The 16,514-nt window shown below is 40.1% G+C and overlaps 3 protein-coding genes across 4 annotated transcripts; 1 reads left to right on the forward strand and 2 right to left on the reverse strand.

Annotated features, from left to right (window-relative positions):
- The first annotated feature begins 7,539 nt into the window (after nt 1-7,539).
- Nucleotides 7,540-11,751, forward strand: si:ch211-176l24.4 (uncharacterized). Of its 2 annotated transcripts, none has more exons than XM_066649360.1 (2): nt 7,540-7,652; nt 10,074-11,751. In XM_066649360.1, exons 1-2 carry the CDS (start codon nt 7,615-7,617, stop codon nt 11,212-11,214), a joined length of 1,179 nt encoding a protein of 392 aa, XP_066505457.1. In that variant the 5' UTR covers nt 7,540-7,614; the 3' UTR covers nt 11,215-11,751. The 2 variants fall into 2 exon arrangements, with proteins under 2 accessions (XP_066505457.1, XP_066505458.1); XM_066649361.1 differs by having other exon boundaries at nt 7,652-7,874; nt 10,074-11,214.
- A 185-nt stretch (nt 11,752-11,936) lies between these two features.
- On the reverse strand, nt 11,937-12,444 carry LOC136673704 (phosphatidylinositol N-acetylglucosaminyltransferase subunit Y-like). The gene has a single exon (XM_066649363.1). The coding sequence runs from the start codon at nt 12,296-12,298 to the stop codon at nt 12,086-12,088; it is 213 nt and encodes a 70-aa protein (XP_066505460.1). The 5' UTR covers nt 12,299-12,444; the 3' UTR covers nt 11,937-12,085.
- Nucleotides 12,361-14,681, reverse strand: LOC136673705 (UPF0434 protein BRADO0313-like). The gene is made up of 2 exons (XM_066649364.1): nt 14,309-14,681; nt 12,361-12,499 (listed from the first exon to the last, which is right to left on the reverse strand). Exons 1-2 carry the CDS (start codon nt 14,509-14,511, stop codon nt 12,361-12,363), a joined length of 342 nt encoding a protein of 113 aa, XP_066505461.1. The 5' UTR covers nt 14,512-14,681.
- Between the last annotated feature and the right edge of the window lie 1,833 nt (nt 14,682-16,514).

The following is a 16,514-nucleotide window of genomic DNA, read 5'->3' on the forward strand; positions in this document are numbered from 1 at the left end:
CAGATGAACCAGTCTGTCACTACAAAGTGTGGTGGTTCACTGAAGCTGAGAGACTGGGTAGTGAGGGTAGAAACAAGATGGTGGTCATAATGTCATGGTGCATAGGAACTGAAACAATATTTGCATAAATACATGCATATAATATATCATTCATTTTTCAAAGACTAAAGAGTGAAAACACTAAATCCAGTTTTAAACAATTGCTTGTTTATTTCCTGATCCACAGTATTTAAACATAAACACTAGTTCTAGGAACAATATAAAAATAGATCCAGACAAAACAAAAGCATAGAAATATATAAAAATATTTTTTCAGACAGTCAAACTGCACAATTTCATACGCTGTAGTCCTAAAGGCATCATTTTTGCAAAGGACTGATGTATGAGAAAATACAAATGAAACAACTATTTAAAATTAGTAGGTCTAACTGTTGTGAATGGAATGGAGCCTACTATGAAGCATGATAAGGCACAGGGCACACATTACAAAGACAACAACTAAGAAAACCTACTTTGTTTTAGAGCCTCCCAAGTTCATTGGTCCCTGAGATACTCAGTCAGTCTTATTAGAATTCTTTAAAATCGTAGGTGAAAAGTGCTCTCGACTTTACGTATGTTCTAGCTCTTTTAAAAGCTGCAGTGCATGCAAATTTTGGGTGCCCCTATTCGAGCCACAATTTTGCACAACTACTTCTGAAAAGAACAAGGTGGGGAAAATACGGCTTAAAATGTCGCCTGTGCAAAAGTTATGGCACATTTTATAATATTTTTTCCCTCAGTATGTTAACTCAAAAAATACACAGGATTGTTTGCACTAGATTTCTAGTCCTAAACGGACACACTACAGCCACTACAGAAAATATATACAACCGTGTTTAATAAAAAAATGTACATAAATATAAATATTTATAATATTATTAATAATAATAATAATAATAATGATAATAATAATAATAAATAAATAAATAAATAGCAAGAAATATGACACGCTATCATTCCCCGCCTAAAATCTTCACAGCGTGACGTCACGCGGCCTCGCTCGGTGTTACGTCACTGGGCTGGAGCGCAGGACGCAGATTTCCGTTCGCGCTCAGCGGCGCCGTGTGCAGCTCAAGCATCTTTCCGTGCAGCCAGTCGTGCCGCTGCTGCGCGTGCGTGTGAATCCTCACAGTGTGCATTAGCTGCACCTCACTCACAGACCTAGGACTGCACAGAGAGAGAGAGAAAGAGAGAGAGAGAGAGAGAGAGAGAGAGAGAGAGAGAGAGAGCGAGCGAGAGAGAGAGAGAGAGAGAAAGAGAATTTTACCCCTAAGATTACAGTGCCTGTACAGATACTTTACTAAATATGTACTTGTGAGGTTTTAGGAATTTGTTGAAAACAAGGTAACACATTACACGTTATTACATATGATCTATGTGTTGCTCTTCCACTTTCCCCACTCTGTAAATGCACTCCCATGACTTCAGTAAAAGATCAGGTAGATATTTATCTTCACCACAAGATCAGGATACTAACTTGTAACTAAATGCAGGGAAAGTGGCACAATTTTACAAACTTCAAAAAAGTCTATCACTCTTGGACTCTTGAAGAAAACTGGAACTGTATTTTTAAAGTATTTTTCATATATAATTTTCACAATTAGTTTTAAATATAAGTACGATTAAATAAAAATGTAAGCTAAATATATTTATGCTAATCATTCAATAAACATTAATATTTCATATTTATTATGTATTATCTAGTCAAAGAGTTAACCTGTGGAATTCATCTTGCACAAAATGTTGACTTTTGGCATAAACACACACACACACACACACACACACACACACACACACACACACACACACACACACAACTTAAAGCATAATTAATAGGAACATCACTAATCCAAATGGGATAAAAGGGGGGAATGTAATATTAAAAAAAAAAACTTTTTAATAAAGCTTACATCTGCGTTTTCGGTCTTTTCTCTACAACAAGAATCACGTTCTGATTAAAAGGTAATCTCGCGATAATCGTCTGTTTCCGATTCATTAGAGCGCAGGACAATCTATAGATGTGATTAAACCCAATGTATTGAAGACATTAAACTGACCTGAGTGCTCTGCAGTCCGCGTGCATTGTGTGATACAGGATACAGACACACAGAAAGACCACCGCATTATCCAAACTTCTGATGGACACCATTTTCTTCTAAAAACAGAAATATGAAGTTAATATCATGTTCTCTAGCTCTTGTCACTATAACAGTCACTTTAACTCCTGTAAAATCATGAAAACTACTTTTAAAGAAGAAAAAATAAGTTTAGAATGAATGTTGGGGGGATGGAACATATTCTATTATCCTCTACAATATATTTAAATATGTATTCTGCATGTATTCAAAGAATGTTAGGTTGTGTTTAACCAGAATATCTAAATATTCATTATAAATAATAAAAAAATACACATATACTCACTTGCTCCAGTCCTGCCTTTCTCAGCGTGTGTGCGATTGAGTGTGTATCCTGCTGAAGTCAAAGTCAGCTGGTGCAGTTCAGGTTAGTGCTGGTCTCTTCTGAGCTCCTTATATAGTCCTCTGCCCATTGATGAGCCCATTTCATTATTGGCGTTCTTTACTTCCCACCTGTATTGCGGTAAGCTCCGCCCCCCAGTGCTTGGATTGGCTGCCAATTCATATTTACCACTCTGGAACACTTTCAGTATGAAAGAAGTCGGGGCTTGTCGGAACACATGTATAGAAGAAATATTCCTAAGTTTATCATCTTTTACACAATCCTCACCACGAGATCAGGATACTAAAATTATTCAAATTAATCAAATGAATAAGGCCAATCACATTAACTTTGCCTTTGACACTGAGTTGTATTTTTCTTTAAGTGCATAAAGCATAAAACAGGATTGGCAAAGATCAGATTCTATTTTGTATTCAGTTTTCATATTCAGGAAATGTGCATTCATATTTAGCTGTTAATAAAATATATAATTAATTACAAATGGCTCAGATATGTTTCTTATTTCCACATAGAAATAGTATTAAAATCCTGGGTGTACCGTACTAGAGGATCCAAGTTTCCTTTCTTCACACAAAAAATAGATTAAGTGCATTGCTTTACATTTAATTCCTGAATGATGAGCTAGAAAATGTAAGGTTCTAAAATATTTATTATAATATTATATTTATGATAAATATAAAAATAAAGTGATAAATTCCATTTACCTGACATTGAAATATGATTTGAAAGAAAAATCTATTTCTACTCAGAACGTTTCTGCATTAAAATCCTACAGAAACTAATGTCTTTTCTTGAGCAAATTTATCAAAACTACTGATGTGTGAATACAAATATGTGCCAATGTTTGGGTGCCCCTGGTCTTTTGTTGATTTTGTAATTGGAAATAAGCAACACATCATTTAAACACATACAAAACTAAAACATTTTTTCATTCATTATCTGTAAGCCTTATCCAATTCAGGGTCGCGGTGGGTCCAGAGCCTACCTGGAATCATTGGACGCAAGGCAGGAATACACCCTGGAGGGGGCACCAGTCCTTCACAGGGCAACACACACACACACATTCACTCACACACACGGACACTTTTGAGTTGCCAATCCACCTACCAACGTGTGTTTTTGGACTGTTGGAGGAAACCGGAGCACCTGGAGGACGCACCCACGCAGACACAGAGAGAACACACCACACTCCTCACAGACAGTCACCCGGAGCAGGAATCGAACCCACAACCTCCAGGTCCCTGGAGCTGTGTGACTGCGACACTACCTGCTGCACCACCGTGCCGCCCCTAAAACATTTTAATTAGCAAAATATTTCTTTTGAGCTTCACAAATAAATTGAAAAGGTGAAACTTTGCAGACAAATGCCATATTTAATTGTACTCTCTACAGAAGTTGCGCCAACTTATTTTCTCTTGGAAAACCAATAAAACATGTCATTTAACCAAAGGAGCCCAAAACTTTGCACATGTCTGTACTTATATGATGTAGTGAAAGCTCCAGGTGGCAGTGTGGGCCCTGTAGGTGACTGTGAGGCCCTGGGGACAAGTAATATAGATCTGCCCTAGATTTATGGATGCAGGATGACACATTAGGTAACTATGAGGAAAGTCTTCTAAACTTGGCTCAGGAATGATGATGTCATGACACAGAGAGCACATCTGCAGGAAGAAGCGTCATGTCGTCCCTGTAGATCTTTCCATGCCGTTAGGTTTGGGTTTCTCTTTGCGTGGAGGACCAAGGAAAAGAGAAGATGATAGCAGAGATATGGAAAGCCAGTGATGTCATGGTCAGGTAATCAGCAGCTTTTCAATATGTGGATCCAATTTCGGAGGATTAATGTATTAAGGCAAGAGATGTTCATTGATATAGCACGTTTCTTACACTAAATCCATGTGTCATTCATTCATTCATTCATTATCTGTAACCCTTATCCAATTCAGGGTCATGGTGGGTCCAGAGCCTACCTGGAATCATTGGGCGCAAGGCGGGGAATACACCCTGGAGGGGGCATGGGTCATACAGAAATACACAAATAAAACATTAGAGGCAAGTAAATCCAAAACGCTAAAGTGAAAAATCGTCAAACAAAATAAAAGAGGACAGAAAACAATGGTTCAGTGAGGTGTCGAAATAAACTGCATCTGACCATGGGCTGAAACTTATCTGGGGAATTGCACCTGTTGATGCATCTTCTCTGTGATTTACTAGCATTCAGTGAAACAAACCCCACAGGTGGCAAACAATTTAAGTTGTATATATACCACATCAGTAAGATTTATGGGCCAGTGGGTTCCATGTTAAAGATGATGACCCCTTTCATGGTCCCAGCAGTGATCTTATGGGCCAGAGAGGGAAAGGCCTGTTTAGATGACACCAACCAAACAAATAAACCTTTGACCTTTGGATGAGATCCAAAACCTCATCTTAAGCAGTATATAGAACAGCGGAGGGCAGTGGTTAGCTTTCAGCTTCAAACTCCACTTCATTATTCATGCCCAACCATCATTAGGCACATCACTGGAAGCTTGAAATCCACATGGGATTAAAGGTAATAATAATTTCAGATACCACACCAGTTTCATACCAGTTGTAGATGGATGCAGACAGTTAAGTAAGGTCTGAAAGTAAGAAAAAAGGAGAATGAGCTTGCAGGGTTAATTCATTTTCTGCATAATTACATTGTAAAGATGTAAGCAGAATCATTCAGACTGATACTGATTCAGATATTCATTCATTCATTCATTATCTGTAACCCTTATCCAATTCAGGGTCCCGGTGGGTCCAGAGCCTACCTGGAATCATTGGGATCATACACCCTGGAGGGGGCGCCAGTCCTTCACAGGGCAACACAGACACACACACATTCACTCACACCTACGGACACTTTTGAGTCGCCAATCCACCTACCGACGTGTGTTTTTGGACTGTGGGAGGAAACCGGAGCACCCGGAGGAAACCCACACAGACACAGAGAGAACACACCACACTCCTCACAGACAGTCACCTGGAGGAAACCCACGCAGACACAGAGAGAACACACCACACTCCTCAGAGAGAGTCCCCAGGAGGAAACCCACACAGACACAGAGAGAACACACCACACTCCTCACAGAGAGTCACCCGGAGGAAACCCACACAGACACAGAGAGAACACACCACACTCCTCACAGACAGTCACCTGGAGGAAACCCACGCAGACACAGAGAGAACACACCACACTCCTCAGAGAGAGTCCCCAGGAGGAAACCCACACAGACACAGAGAGAACACACCACACTCCTCACAGAGAGTCACCAGGAGGAAACCCACACAGACACAGAGAGAACACACCACACTCCTCACAGACAGTCACCCAGAGCCGGAATCGATCCCACAACCTCCAGGTCCCTGGAGCTGTGTGACTGTGACACTACCTGCTGCACCACCGTGATGCCTGATTAAGATATTTCATTTTTAAATATGAAATAAACAATTTTTCATTATTTCAAGCCATTCAAGTGCAATATTGACAGACAACCATTAGCACTAGGCATTCAGTTAGCCTCTGAATGTCTCTGAAGTTTCCGAGAGAAGTTATGATGACCCGGAGCTGTGCTGAAATGAAACAGGAATAAACAAACAATGCTTCAGCACGTTTCATGGGTGAGCAAGCAGAAACAACATGGTTCTGTCTGGAAATCTCTTCACAGTTCCACTTCCTCTGACTCAGAGGAACATTCAGGGACAGAAACTGGGAGGTTTCCAGTTGTTCACTTACACAGACAGTCCCACAGACATGTGGGAGTAGGATAGTTACGTTGTTTCTTTCCATTAATATCCAAGAATCCTCAGTGTCCATCAAGAGATTTCAAGACATACATTTTATGTCCAACGTTAGATAGCCTTTATGAGTTCAGTTTCCCTAAGGCGCACTCACAGCTTATGTCATTCCCATTGAAAGAGAAGTGCTTAAAGTCGCCATGCCCAAAGCCACGTGTCTTCTAGAGGTATATAAATCCCCCAAGGGGCTGTGGAGCAGAGGCTCTAAAGCTAGACTCTTTTACCTGTATTTAGCCTTGATTTCAGAAGCAGTGCTAAACGAGAGTGTAGTTTTATGTTGTTTTTTTAAAGAAATACAATGTAAAAGTGAAATCAAATTTACAGGACTTTGCAAAACCATTTTCTGCAGGTTAAAGGTGGATTTCAGAAAAGCAACATTTTCTATATATAGAAGCTCACTGCATTCAGGATATTTATGGAAGGGTTTTTCTGAACAAACTCCTTCTTTTTTTGGAAGGGGCTTCTTTTGAACAAAAGCCTGACACGCACTGTGAGCTGCACTTGCAGGCTGTAACCCTAAATCTGCTTGACATCATACGCACAAAGCACCATGGTGACGTCCACCAACAGTGCTGGACAAAGCATGACACAAACCCATGCTCCCAATGACCTCAATCTTCTGTGTCCACACCATAAACGCTTCTACGTCAGCGTCTGTAGAATTGTGACGTGATTGTAACTACCGAGGCTTCCCGTTTGAACTTGACCAAATATTTAAAAACAATGAAAAGTATATTTCAACATTTTATCTGTAATACAAAGGTAAAAAAACCATGGTAGTGTACAAATCATAAAAATGTCAAAGAAACAACCTGGGGGGGGCAGTTTCCAAGAACAGAATTAATCCTAAACATTGTCTAAAAGTTGTTCTCATGGTGAAAGGCACGTATTACGTTTTAGTACAAGACTTCATCCATTTCCATGAAATCAGCTCTTCAGCTAAGAACACACATAGTCTGTTTATATTTTCAGCATGAATAAGACTATTACAGTAACTTTGAGGGGGCCTGTCAGAAAATGAAAAAAATAACAAAACAAAATAAAAAAAACCCCAAACCTCTTTATTCAAGACTAGAGAGGTAATGGAAATATAGTTGGTCATTATTTGCAGACGTGATTGGGCTCAAAAGCTACTGATGCAATTTCCCACAACAGAAAAACAAAGAGGAGGGTGCTTCCCTCTTTTGTGCGGACATGAATGTCTCAGTCAGACCCTCTTATTCAAAACAGTGACGCACACAGACCAGAGCTGATTCAGCGAGAGGTTAAGGGTTCATGAAATCTCCCATTACTTCCAGACAAGCCACGTTAAGGTGAGTGGACATTAACTGTAGTGACGGAGCTATTAGCCTTTCAGCGAGGCTCCTTTCTTCCCCCTTATCAAAAGCCCGTGAACCTTAACGGTCACTTTGTTTCTACACCATTACGCATGCGCAGAGAATGCTGCCAGCGATATGAAAGAACCGTCCATTTAAGATAACACGAAAGAAGAGACAGACACGGGTTTAACCTTGTTCGTTTAAGGCTCGTCACAGGTGAGTTGAAATCGCGAAGAGTCGATTTTGGACCATGGTACGACCAAGCTGTAAATCAATTAACAGTGGAGGGTTTTTTTTCCCTAGCGTCTCACTAACTCGTATCATTGTATTAGCCTTACACGTTAAAAAAGAAGCCGAAGTTTTTATCTTATTCGTTCCACTTTACATGTAACAGCAGTTCAGGCGCCAGAATGTAGCACCTAATGCTTTTAAGATGGAACGGAATTTTGTAACGTAACCGGTACTTTAGAGATTTTCCTCACAGCTGAAACGGCAAAACCAAAAGGCACGTAAACAGTTTGTAACAATCATAAAACCCAAATGGTAGTCCATTTTTTTGCCCCCTCATTTTCTGTTTTAACTCTTTTACTCTGTCTCTTTGAGAGCATTCTCTAATAATTTGCCTTATATCGGTCTAAGCTGGAAAAAATCCGTTAGTATGTAGCAATAGCTGTGTAGTAGCAACGTTCCAATGCATTATAGCGTTAACCTGTTTTATCTTTAAAGGAGTTAAACTGCATTTTATTGTTCGTGAAAAGAAACACACAACCCTCATGTTATATAGGGTGACCAGACGTCCTCTCTTACCCGGACATGTCCTCTTTTTTAGACTTAAAATATGTCTAAACAAAATGGCTGGTTTACCACACAGAATCAGCTTAGTCCTGGACTATATCCTCCTTTCAGTCACAATTCAAAATGCCATGTACTCTATGACTAGGCTTAATCCCTGTCTATAGAGTGTAGCCTAATCTCCAAATGTCCCTACTCCCTATAAAGTGCCCTACACAAGTAACCAAAAAAGCCATTTACAATAAAATATTTTACTAAAGAAATATAACAAAAAGGGAAACTTCTTCCTAAATGTATTTCAAGGACATCAAATGTAATATTTTAATATTATTCGACAAATATCTGAAATATACTTTCCTTAGTGTTTTTCTTTTTTTTAATATGAGAGCAGATGTTTCGTGTGTGAAATACCATGTCTATACCATGGCTGCATATTTCGGCCAGGTTTCTTATGTCATAAACACAATAACCAATCTCGTTACTTGCAGAGAGCATGGGTTCGATTCCCACTCCGGGTGACTGTCTGTGAGGAGTGTGGTGTGTTCTCCCTGTGTTTGTGTGGGTTTCCTCCGGGTGACTGTCTGTGAGGAGTGTGGTGTGTTCTCCCTGTGTCTGCGTGGGTTTCCTCCGGGTGACTGTCTGTGAGGAGTGTGGTGTGTTCTCCCTGTGTCTGCGTGGGTTTCCTCCGGGTGACTGTCTGTGAGGAGTGTGGTGTGTTCTCCCTGTGTCTGCGTGGGTTTCCTCCGGGTGACTGTCAGTGAGGAGTGAGAAGTGTTCTCCCTGTGTCTGCGTGGGTTTCCTCTGGGTGCTCCAGTTTCCTCCCACAGTCCAAAAACACACGTTGGTAGGTGGATTGGTGACTCCAAAGTGTCCGTAGGTGTGAGTGTGTGAGTGAATGTGTGTGTGTCTGTGTTGCTCTGTGAAGGACTGGCGCCCCCTCCAGGGTGTGTTCCCGCCTTGCGCCCAATGATTCCAGGTAGGCTCTGGACCCACCGTGACCCTGAACTGGATAAGGGTTACAGATAATGAATGAATGAATGAATGTCCTAGGTAAAAAAAAATGTTTAGAAGGGATAAACTCCACACCTAAAAAATGTCTACTCATTCCTTGTAGGTCTATGAATATGAGATTAGTCTCTGTTTATGTCCACCTCTTACCTGCACTTTGAAAGCTCCACTACTCGAGTTGAAAGAATTAGTTCCTTAGGCTCATACCACAAGAAACCTTTACTGACACATTCTTTGGACCACCCAAGGTTCAAAGCATAAATGCTCAGACACCACATTAAACTTTGTTTCATTCCTGGTATGAATTCTATTATTCTACTATGTGATTTCTATCTGTATATAAACAACTCTACATGGAGCATGGTAGCATAGTGATCTTCACTGGAAGGGTTCTTTATTTTAAGTTTGTTTTTTATTATTATTATTGTGGTCAAAGCATGAACCAGCCTGCAAAGGCCCAGCCGAGTATGTCTCTCTCATTTTACCAGGCTGAATATTTTCCTCAAGAGTTCATAGAAGTGAAACCAGCACAAAAATGGCTTTTGGTTTTGCATCAATGTCTGTCTTCAATTGCTTAGTTAACACAGAAAAAATATTTTCGCTTTTTCCTTTCAGAGAAATGACTTCTCAGGAAATATTGAAGTGTGTCCTAACAGAAGATACTTTAGAAGAGTGTAAAAAATGCAAAAAGAAAAAGGAAAAAAAGTCCAAGAAAAGGAATAAGCTGAAAAAGAATAAGAAGGACAAAAATGTGCAGCAGTGGTTGGGGGATGACTGCATTGACTCAGTTAGCTGTACACAGGTGGCTAAGGTTAAGAAGAGAAAAAAGCCAAATGAGATCGGAGACGATAAGAAATTTCCAGAGCTACTGACAGAGCAAAAAAAACTCTTGAAACGAAAAAAGCATTCTGTAAGCAAAGGTCAAGCTTTGAAAAAATCTGTTGACCAGCCGGTGCCTGCTGAACATGTGCCCATGATGCTAACCTTGGAAGAGTTTCACAAAAACTCAACACTAATAAAAGAGGTCCAACACAAGAGGAGAGTTATGTTCAACTTGTCACCTGAGGAGTTTCAGCTAATATCCCAACAACATCCTTCAACAAGAAGAGCACAGTTCTCTACAGACAGAGTGCCATCCACTAATAATGCGGTTTCTAGATGTGAAAGTCACAAAAAACCACTTGTTGAAGAAAACGTCTGGGAATCTCAAAGCACTGATGATATCAACAGCCAAGATCTGTTTATCACACAGAAGTTCTTCTCAGACCCCTATGCAGACATCTCCAGCAGCCCCAACATGATTGCTGCTGTTCCACTTTACCAAGAGCAGCCCCCAAAGACGTCACACAAGAAACTTTCCAGCAAACAAACAGCTGAAGCTTCTGCTCAGACAGAAAATTTCTTTACCTCTCCGAGACTTGCTACAGCTCTTGAGTTTCTTCATCAGAGTAAAGCTTCCATGTGCAGTGAAGAACCAATGGACTTGAGTCTACCTTACAGATCCAGGCAAGAAGTGGCCCTGCATCAGTGGAATGCTAAGCCTGCCGAAGGCCATAGTTATCCAGAGCTGAAGACGGAAAACATACCGTCAGGTGATGAGAGTGACATTTCTAAGGGCAAAGCTGATCTCTCCCAACTGAGAGTAGTTCAGACATTGCTCAATGAGTCATTCTTCTTTAAAATGAAGGGTGGGGAAGATCCACCTAAGCCAGCGTCACCTTTAATGTTTGTCACAGGAAGCACCGATAAGAAGTAAAAGTAGTAAGCTGAGAATAATAGTGTAAACTTTAATAAAAATACATGTGCCAGTGGGTTTTTTTGTGCCAATGAACAACTACTTATGGTGCCCTAAAAAACACTTTCAGTTCAGTTCATCTTTTTGAGTGTGAAGAACCTTTCCTAAAGAGGTTAAAGAAGGTAACACAATGTAGAGCTTCTACAACACATCTTTAGATTCATGTGGAAATATTTGAAAGTGTGGGATAGAAAAATTATTAATGTAAATGTTCTATAATCAGTGAAAGTGTTTGATGTTAAACTTTACATTGTTCATTTACATTAAACAGGTTCTTCACATTCAGAATCTCATTTTCAAAAGTCTTTCTCTGAATAATTATTACCTGAAAGGTTTTTTTTGAAAAAGGAACCTAAAGTAGTTATTCTGTGGCATCATGCAAAAAAAAAAAAAATTAAGTGTATTGGTTCTTTAAGGCAAACCTGTAATAGGTTTTTAGCACTCACTTTTTTCAAACTTGTTCATATGGTGGTTATTCTACAACTTCTCCAATATGTTTATTTAAAGAGTGCAACTGATTTCAATTTTCCTAAATTTGAAAGTTCCATTAGTATTTTACATACATGTTTCAACTTAACTGATGTTCTTTAGACATTTGTTCTCTTTATTCATCCTAGAGTGTATTTAAAACAATATATAGAGAATAATTTACACAGCGAGTAATTGTAACCGAGTACATTTCGCGTGAAATCCAAAGTTAAGCCAGGGCTAATTTAAGTTACACGAGGATACACAGGGGTTTTAAAAAGGCTTGATGTGAAGAAGAAAGTAATAAAATCAAACTACAGTTGTCTACAGAAATTTTATTTACATTTCTAAATAAACCAATCGTCTAATTGTGCCTGAAGAGCTTGATTCCCATCCATTTCCACAGATGGAAAAACACATAAACAGGAATAGTGACAGGCAACAAGAGACTGTAGAAACAGACACTACTAGAGCTTGTGCATCCCTGGGGGAAGTTTTCATCCACGGTTGCAGAGTACATGAGTCCACATAAGGACAGGATTGGTATTAGCACAGTGACAGTGGATAGAGAAAACATTGTGGCTGAGTTTTAGTTCAAAAATTCAGTTGTGCAGCACACGGTTAATGTTCTAGCTCCACCTAAGACTGAGTGGGTTCAGCTGCCTCCGTCTTCTTGATCAGCCTAGCGTCTTTTGGTATCATATTTGGGATGCCATCAATTATGGGATACGCAATGCCAAGCTCTTCATTGATCAGTTCATTTGTTGCTTTGTCGTACCTAAAAAAGAGAGAAATATTAAAACACAAAATAGTCAACAGAGCGAAATGTAACCATTAACATTGCATAGTGATGTTTGTATCAATTTAATGTTGAAAGGTGATAGAGTACTACACTTAAAGGCATAATTTATGATTGTAACAATAATTAAAATAAATCAAATAAAACAAAATAAATGTATATATTTCAGATGACGTTTCCTCGCCGTTTGCTGTTCTCCAGTCTGTTTGCGTTACTGGAAACCAGTCTGATGTGTTTACGAAGCCTCAGTGAAAAACTGTCTTGGCCCGGTAGGCTAGTCTTTATCTTTCTCTCTCTCTCTGCTCATGACAGAAGCATGAGGAGTATTTTTAGACAACGAAGAGAACTTCTCATGTTTAAGCATAAGCCGAAATGAGGATATTGCTCATCGCAGAAACACAGGTGGACGACATTTTGATTGTGCCACTCAATGTAGTTGATATCAACTGTCCACTGATCCACATGGGGTCAGTAAAAATGAGCTTGAATTTAAAGATCAGTAAAATGTGGGTACTCCTAAAAAAGGTAAAATATGTTTGATAATTAAAAGAAAAAAGGTAATTTGATAAACAATTTATCACATGTAATATGATCGACTGCACAAGTGGGGATATAAATATATTTCATAAAAAAATACAATTATCCTAAATAAAAAAAGCATATTTTATAATTTGATTATCATAATTTGTTACGGGCGGCACGGTGGCGGAGCAGGTAGGTGTCGCAGTCGCACAGCTCCAGGGGCCTGGAGGTTGTGGGTTCGATTCCCGCTCCGGGTGACTGTCTGTGAGGAGTGTGGTGTGTTCTCCCTGTGTCTGCGTGGGTTTCCTCCGGGTGACTGTCTGTGAGGAGTGTGGTGTGTTCTCTCTGTGTCTGCGTGGGTTTCCTCCGGGTGACTGTCTGTGAGGAGTGTGGTGTGTTCTCTCTGTGTCTGCGTGGGTTTCCTCCGGGTGACTGTCTGTGAGGAGTTGGTGTGTTCTCCCTGTGTCTGCGTGGGTTTCCTCCGGGTGACTGTCTGTGAGGAGTGTGGTGTGTTCTCTCTGTGTCTGCGTGGGTTTCCTCCGGGTGACTGTCTATGAGGAGTTGGTGTGTTCTCCGTGTCTGCGTGGGTTTCCTCCGGGTGACTGTGAGGAGTTGGTGTGTTCTCCCTGTGTCTGCGTGGGTTTCCTCCGGGTGACTGTCTGTGAGGAGTGTGGTGTGTTCTCCCTGTGTCTGCGTGGGTTTCCTCCGGGTGCTCCGGTTTCCTCCCACAGTCCAAAAACACACATTGGGCAGTGGATTGGTGACTCAAAAGTGTCCGTAGGTGTGAGTGAATGTGTGTGTGTGTGTGTTGCCCTGTGAAGGACTGGTGCCCCCTCCAGGGTGTATTCCCGCCTTGCGCCCAATGATTTCAGGTAGGCTCTGGACCCACCGCGACCCTGAACTGGATAAGCGCTTACAGATAATGAATGAATGAATGAATAATTTGTTACCCGTCAGTTATTTCACCCAATATCTCCTTACGCTTCGAACCCACATAGCTTTTATTAAAGTAAGTGGTATTAATATAAGCCCCCAGTCATTCTGTTCAATGGTCAGGACCACCAAAGGGCAGGTATGATTTGGGTGGTGGATCAAAATTAGCGCTGCACGGACTCTGACGTGATGATGGCTTCTCAGTAAAATTAGATTTTAAGTAGCTAGAATAACAAAACGGAAACAATCACCAGGTCTCTGAAAGTTAATCTTGATTACACCAAGTTACACCCAATAGTGTGTAAAAAAAAAAGAGGACAACAAAGTTGATACCTGAGCGGTTTTTTGGAGAGAGGACAGACCAGAAACTTCATCAAAGAAAGATCGAAGCTGTTCTCCGTGTCCTTCAGACCCTCACAGAAGCGGCGCTCGCTCAGCCGCAGAGGACGAGCCGCGCTCAGAAACCACCTCACACTCACAGCTCCTCCGAGACCAAACACTTCTACAGCTAATCTCCGCACTGTGCTCACAGACATGTCCGAAAAACAGGCGCTTAGACACGGATCACCTCCCCAACCGACCCGACCAACCTGCTCCCAGCAGCGCGCCCCAATAACACGCCCGGAAGAGACACAGCGCTCACAACAACAAGTTCCGCCTCAGAAACCTTGCTGCTAAGACCTGAGTGTGTTCCGTACAGCAGGGTTTCTCCCGTTAGCACCAATTTAAACAACAGAAAGAGAAGAGAAAGTGGGATATTCACAATAAAGTATTTATTATTTAGCCAGATAACTTAAGCGCAAATTTGAGGATTGTCCAATAGGAACGTTCCAGCTCATTTGCTATGGGACAAAGTTCTAACACCTCATTGGTGTTCATCAAAATGGCATATTTAGAAGTAGATTTCAAGAAAAAAAAAACCGTAATGCCTAAGGTTTCTTGGATGTAAAGTTCTCTACACCTTATTTTTCTTACGTGTGGATTTTTTTGAATATGTAAATTAGACTCTGCCTATCTCCACATTTATTTCGCTCATGAGAAGTTGTATCATTCAAACACCACCACTCAGACGTCCTATGAAGTTAAAAAATATAAATAATATAAAAAATCATAAATAAACAAACAACAACTACAATAACTCCAAAAACACATTTGTGTTAAAATATTTCATAGTGGTATTCCCTATGCCATGAATCTTTCTAATGAATACATATTTATGCACATGCAGATAGAGTCTCACCTGCATGCATAAATAAATATGCTGTGCTTGGATCAGAGATACATTAAAAGATAATATAATAAATACCATTCAAACAATCCTCTCCTGGCATTTGTCAATTTGCTAAAATGACCACTAGATGCCAGTGTTGCTATATTTTCTGAGTAAACATGAAATATTAAAGAGCACGTATTAACTTTTTTGTTCTATTATATTTATCTGTTTTACTCTGAACTGTACTGATACCATTTGTGTTACACACATATATCATAAAGAATGTAAGCTGGCCATTTCCCAAACTCTCTTTATTCCTTTACATTTATAGTGTCTGTAGCACTGATTTAACATAAATACTGTTTTTTTTTATTTGCTGCCGTGTATTATACCTCATTTAAACAGCCCCCCGGCCTGAGACACTCCCTGTAACTCCATTATTAATGCGGCTGAGCTAGTGGAGAACAGCAGAATTTGTTGTAGGCTAAATTTGTGAACAATTAATGAACTTTTTTGCAGCCTTGGTTTAAACAGGGACTATAGGAACTGTACCTTATAAAATTACAATTAAAATATTTTAATATTTTAGCAAATGTAAGGGGCAATCTGCTTGAGATGATACGGGACACGGCAGGTGCTCAGTCATTAACCATTTAATCATTTTAAGGGGGAAAATGGTTACTTTTAAATTTGTACCTCTTGATTTGTAAATTGTTGCCTCTTTAAAGATTCTAGGCAGAAGTCAGGCTTTCCATTGTATAACACAGTAACAGAGTTGGGAAAACTGTGGTTAACTGAAGTGGTCTTTAAAACTGGCTTGATTGGTCATACATTAAGAATGTACACAAATACTATATCCATGTTGGGAGAAGAAAGAAAATTGAATCTTGAGAAATCTGTGCCTTTCCTCAGCCATTAGAAGAATATTGCTCTGAGAGACGTAATAGCATATTCTGTCTCAAAGCCTATGATTCTCATCCAGCCCAGAGAGAGCGGTACTAATACTGAGCGTGTCTCCTTCAATGATTCACTTTCCTGCCTCTGGGGCCAGCAAGCGGCACAATTTACAAATATCTCCAACAGCGGCCATCTTACTGCCCCCTATTCCCCATGACGTGGGCCCAAAGGAATAGCTCTCACATATGGCTTAGAGGCATAAGTAAATGGGTCTGGAGGTTTGATTTGATTGCTTTTGGTGAGCAATGGCAGAGCGCTCACGTTTTTCAGTGCTTCAAGTGCATTTTGTGTTCCCATCTTGAGCTTTAGCAGCTGCAACAGTTTAAGTTTCACAGTGTACCATTTATTTTTCAGTATAGAATGTTTCAA

Source organism: Hoplias malabaricus, chromosome 17 (assembly GCF_029633855.1).
Source record: "Hoplias malabaricus isolate fHopMal1 chromosome 17, fHopMal1.hap1, whole genome shotgun sequence".
In the NCBI taxonomy this organism is placed as follows: Eukaryota; Metazoa; Chordata; class Actinopteri; order Characiformes; family Erythrinidae; genus Hoplias; species Hoplias malabaricus.

Bases quoted from the DNA above. Each gene is read 5' to 3' on its own strand.
- LOC136673705 (XM_066649364.1), bottom strand. From the start codon at position 14,511: ATGTCTGTGAGCACAGTGCGGAGATTAGCTGTAGAAGTGTTTGGTCTC. The intron at 12,500-14,308 runs GTATCAACTTTG...TCTCTTTTTTAG, and splicing joins CTCTCCAAAAAACCGCTCAG to GTACGACAAAGCAACAAATG.
- LOC136673704 (XM_066649363.1), bottom strand. From the start codon at position 12,298: ATGTTTTCTCTATCCACTGTCACTGTGCTAATACCAATCCTGTCCTTA.
- si:ch211-176l24.4 (XM_066649360.1), top strand. From the start codon at position 7,615: ATGAAATCTCCCATTACTTCCAGACAAGCCACGTTAAG. The intron at 7,653-10,073 runs GTGAGTGGACAT...TTTTCCTTTCAG, and splicing joins TCCAGACAAGCCACGTTAAG to AGAAATGACTTCTCAGGAAA.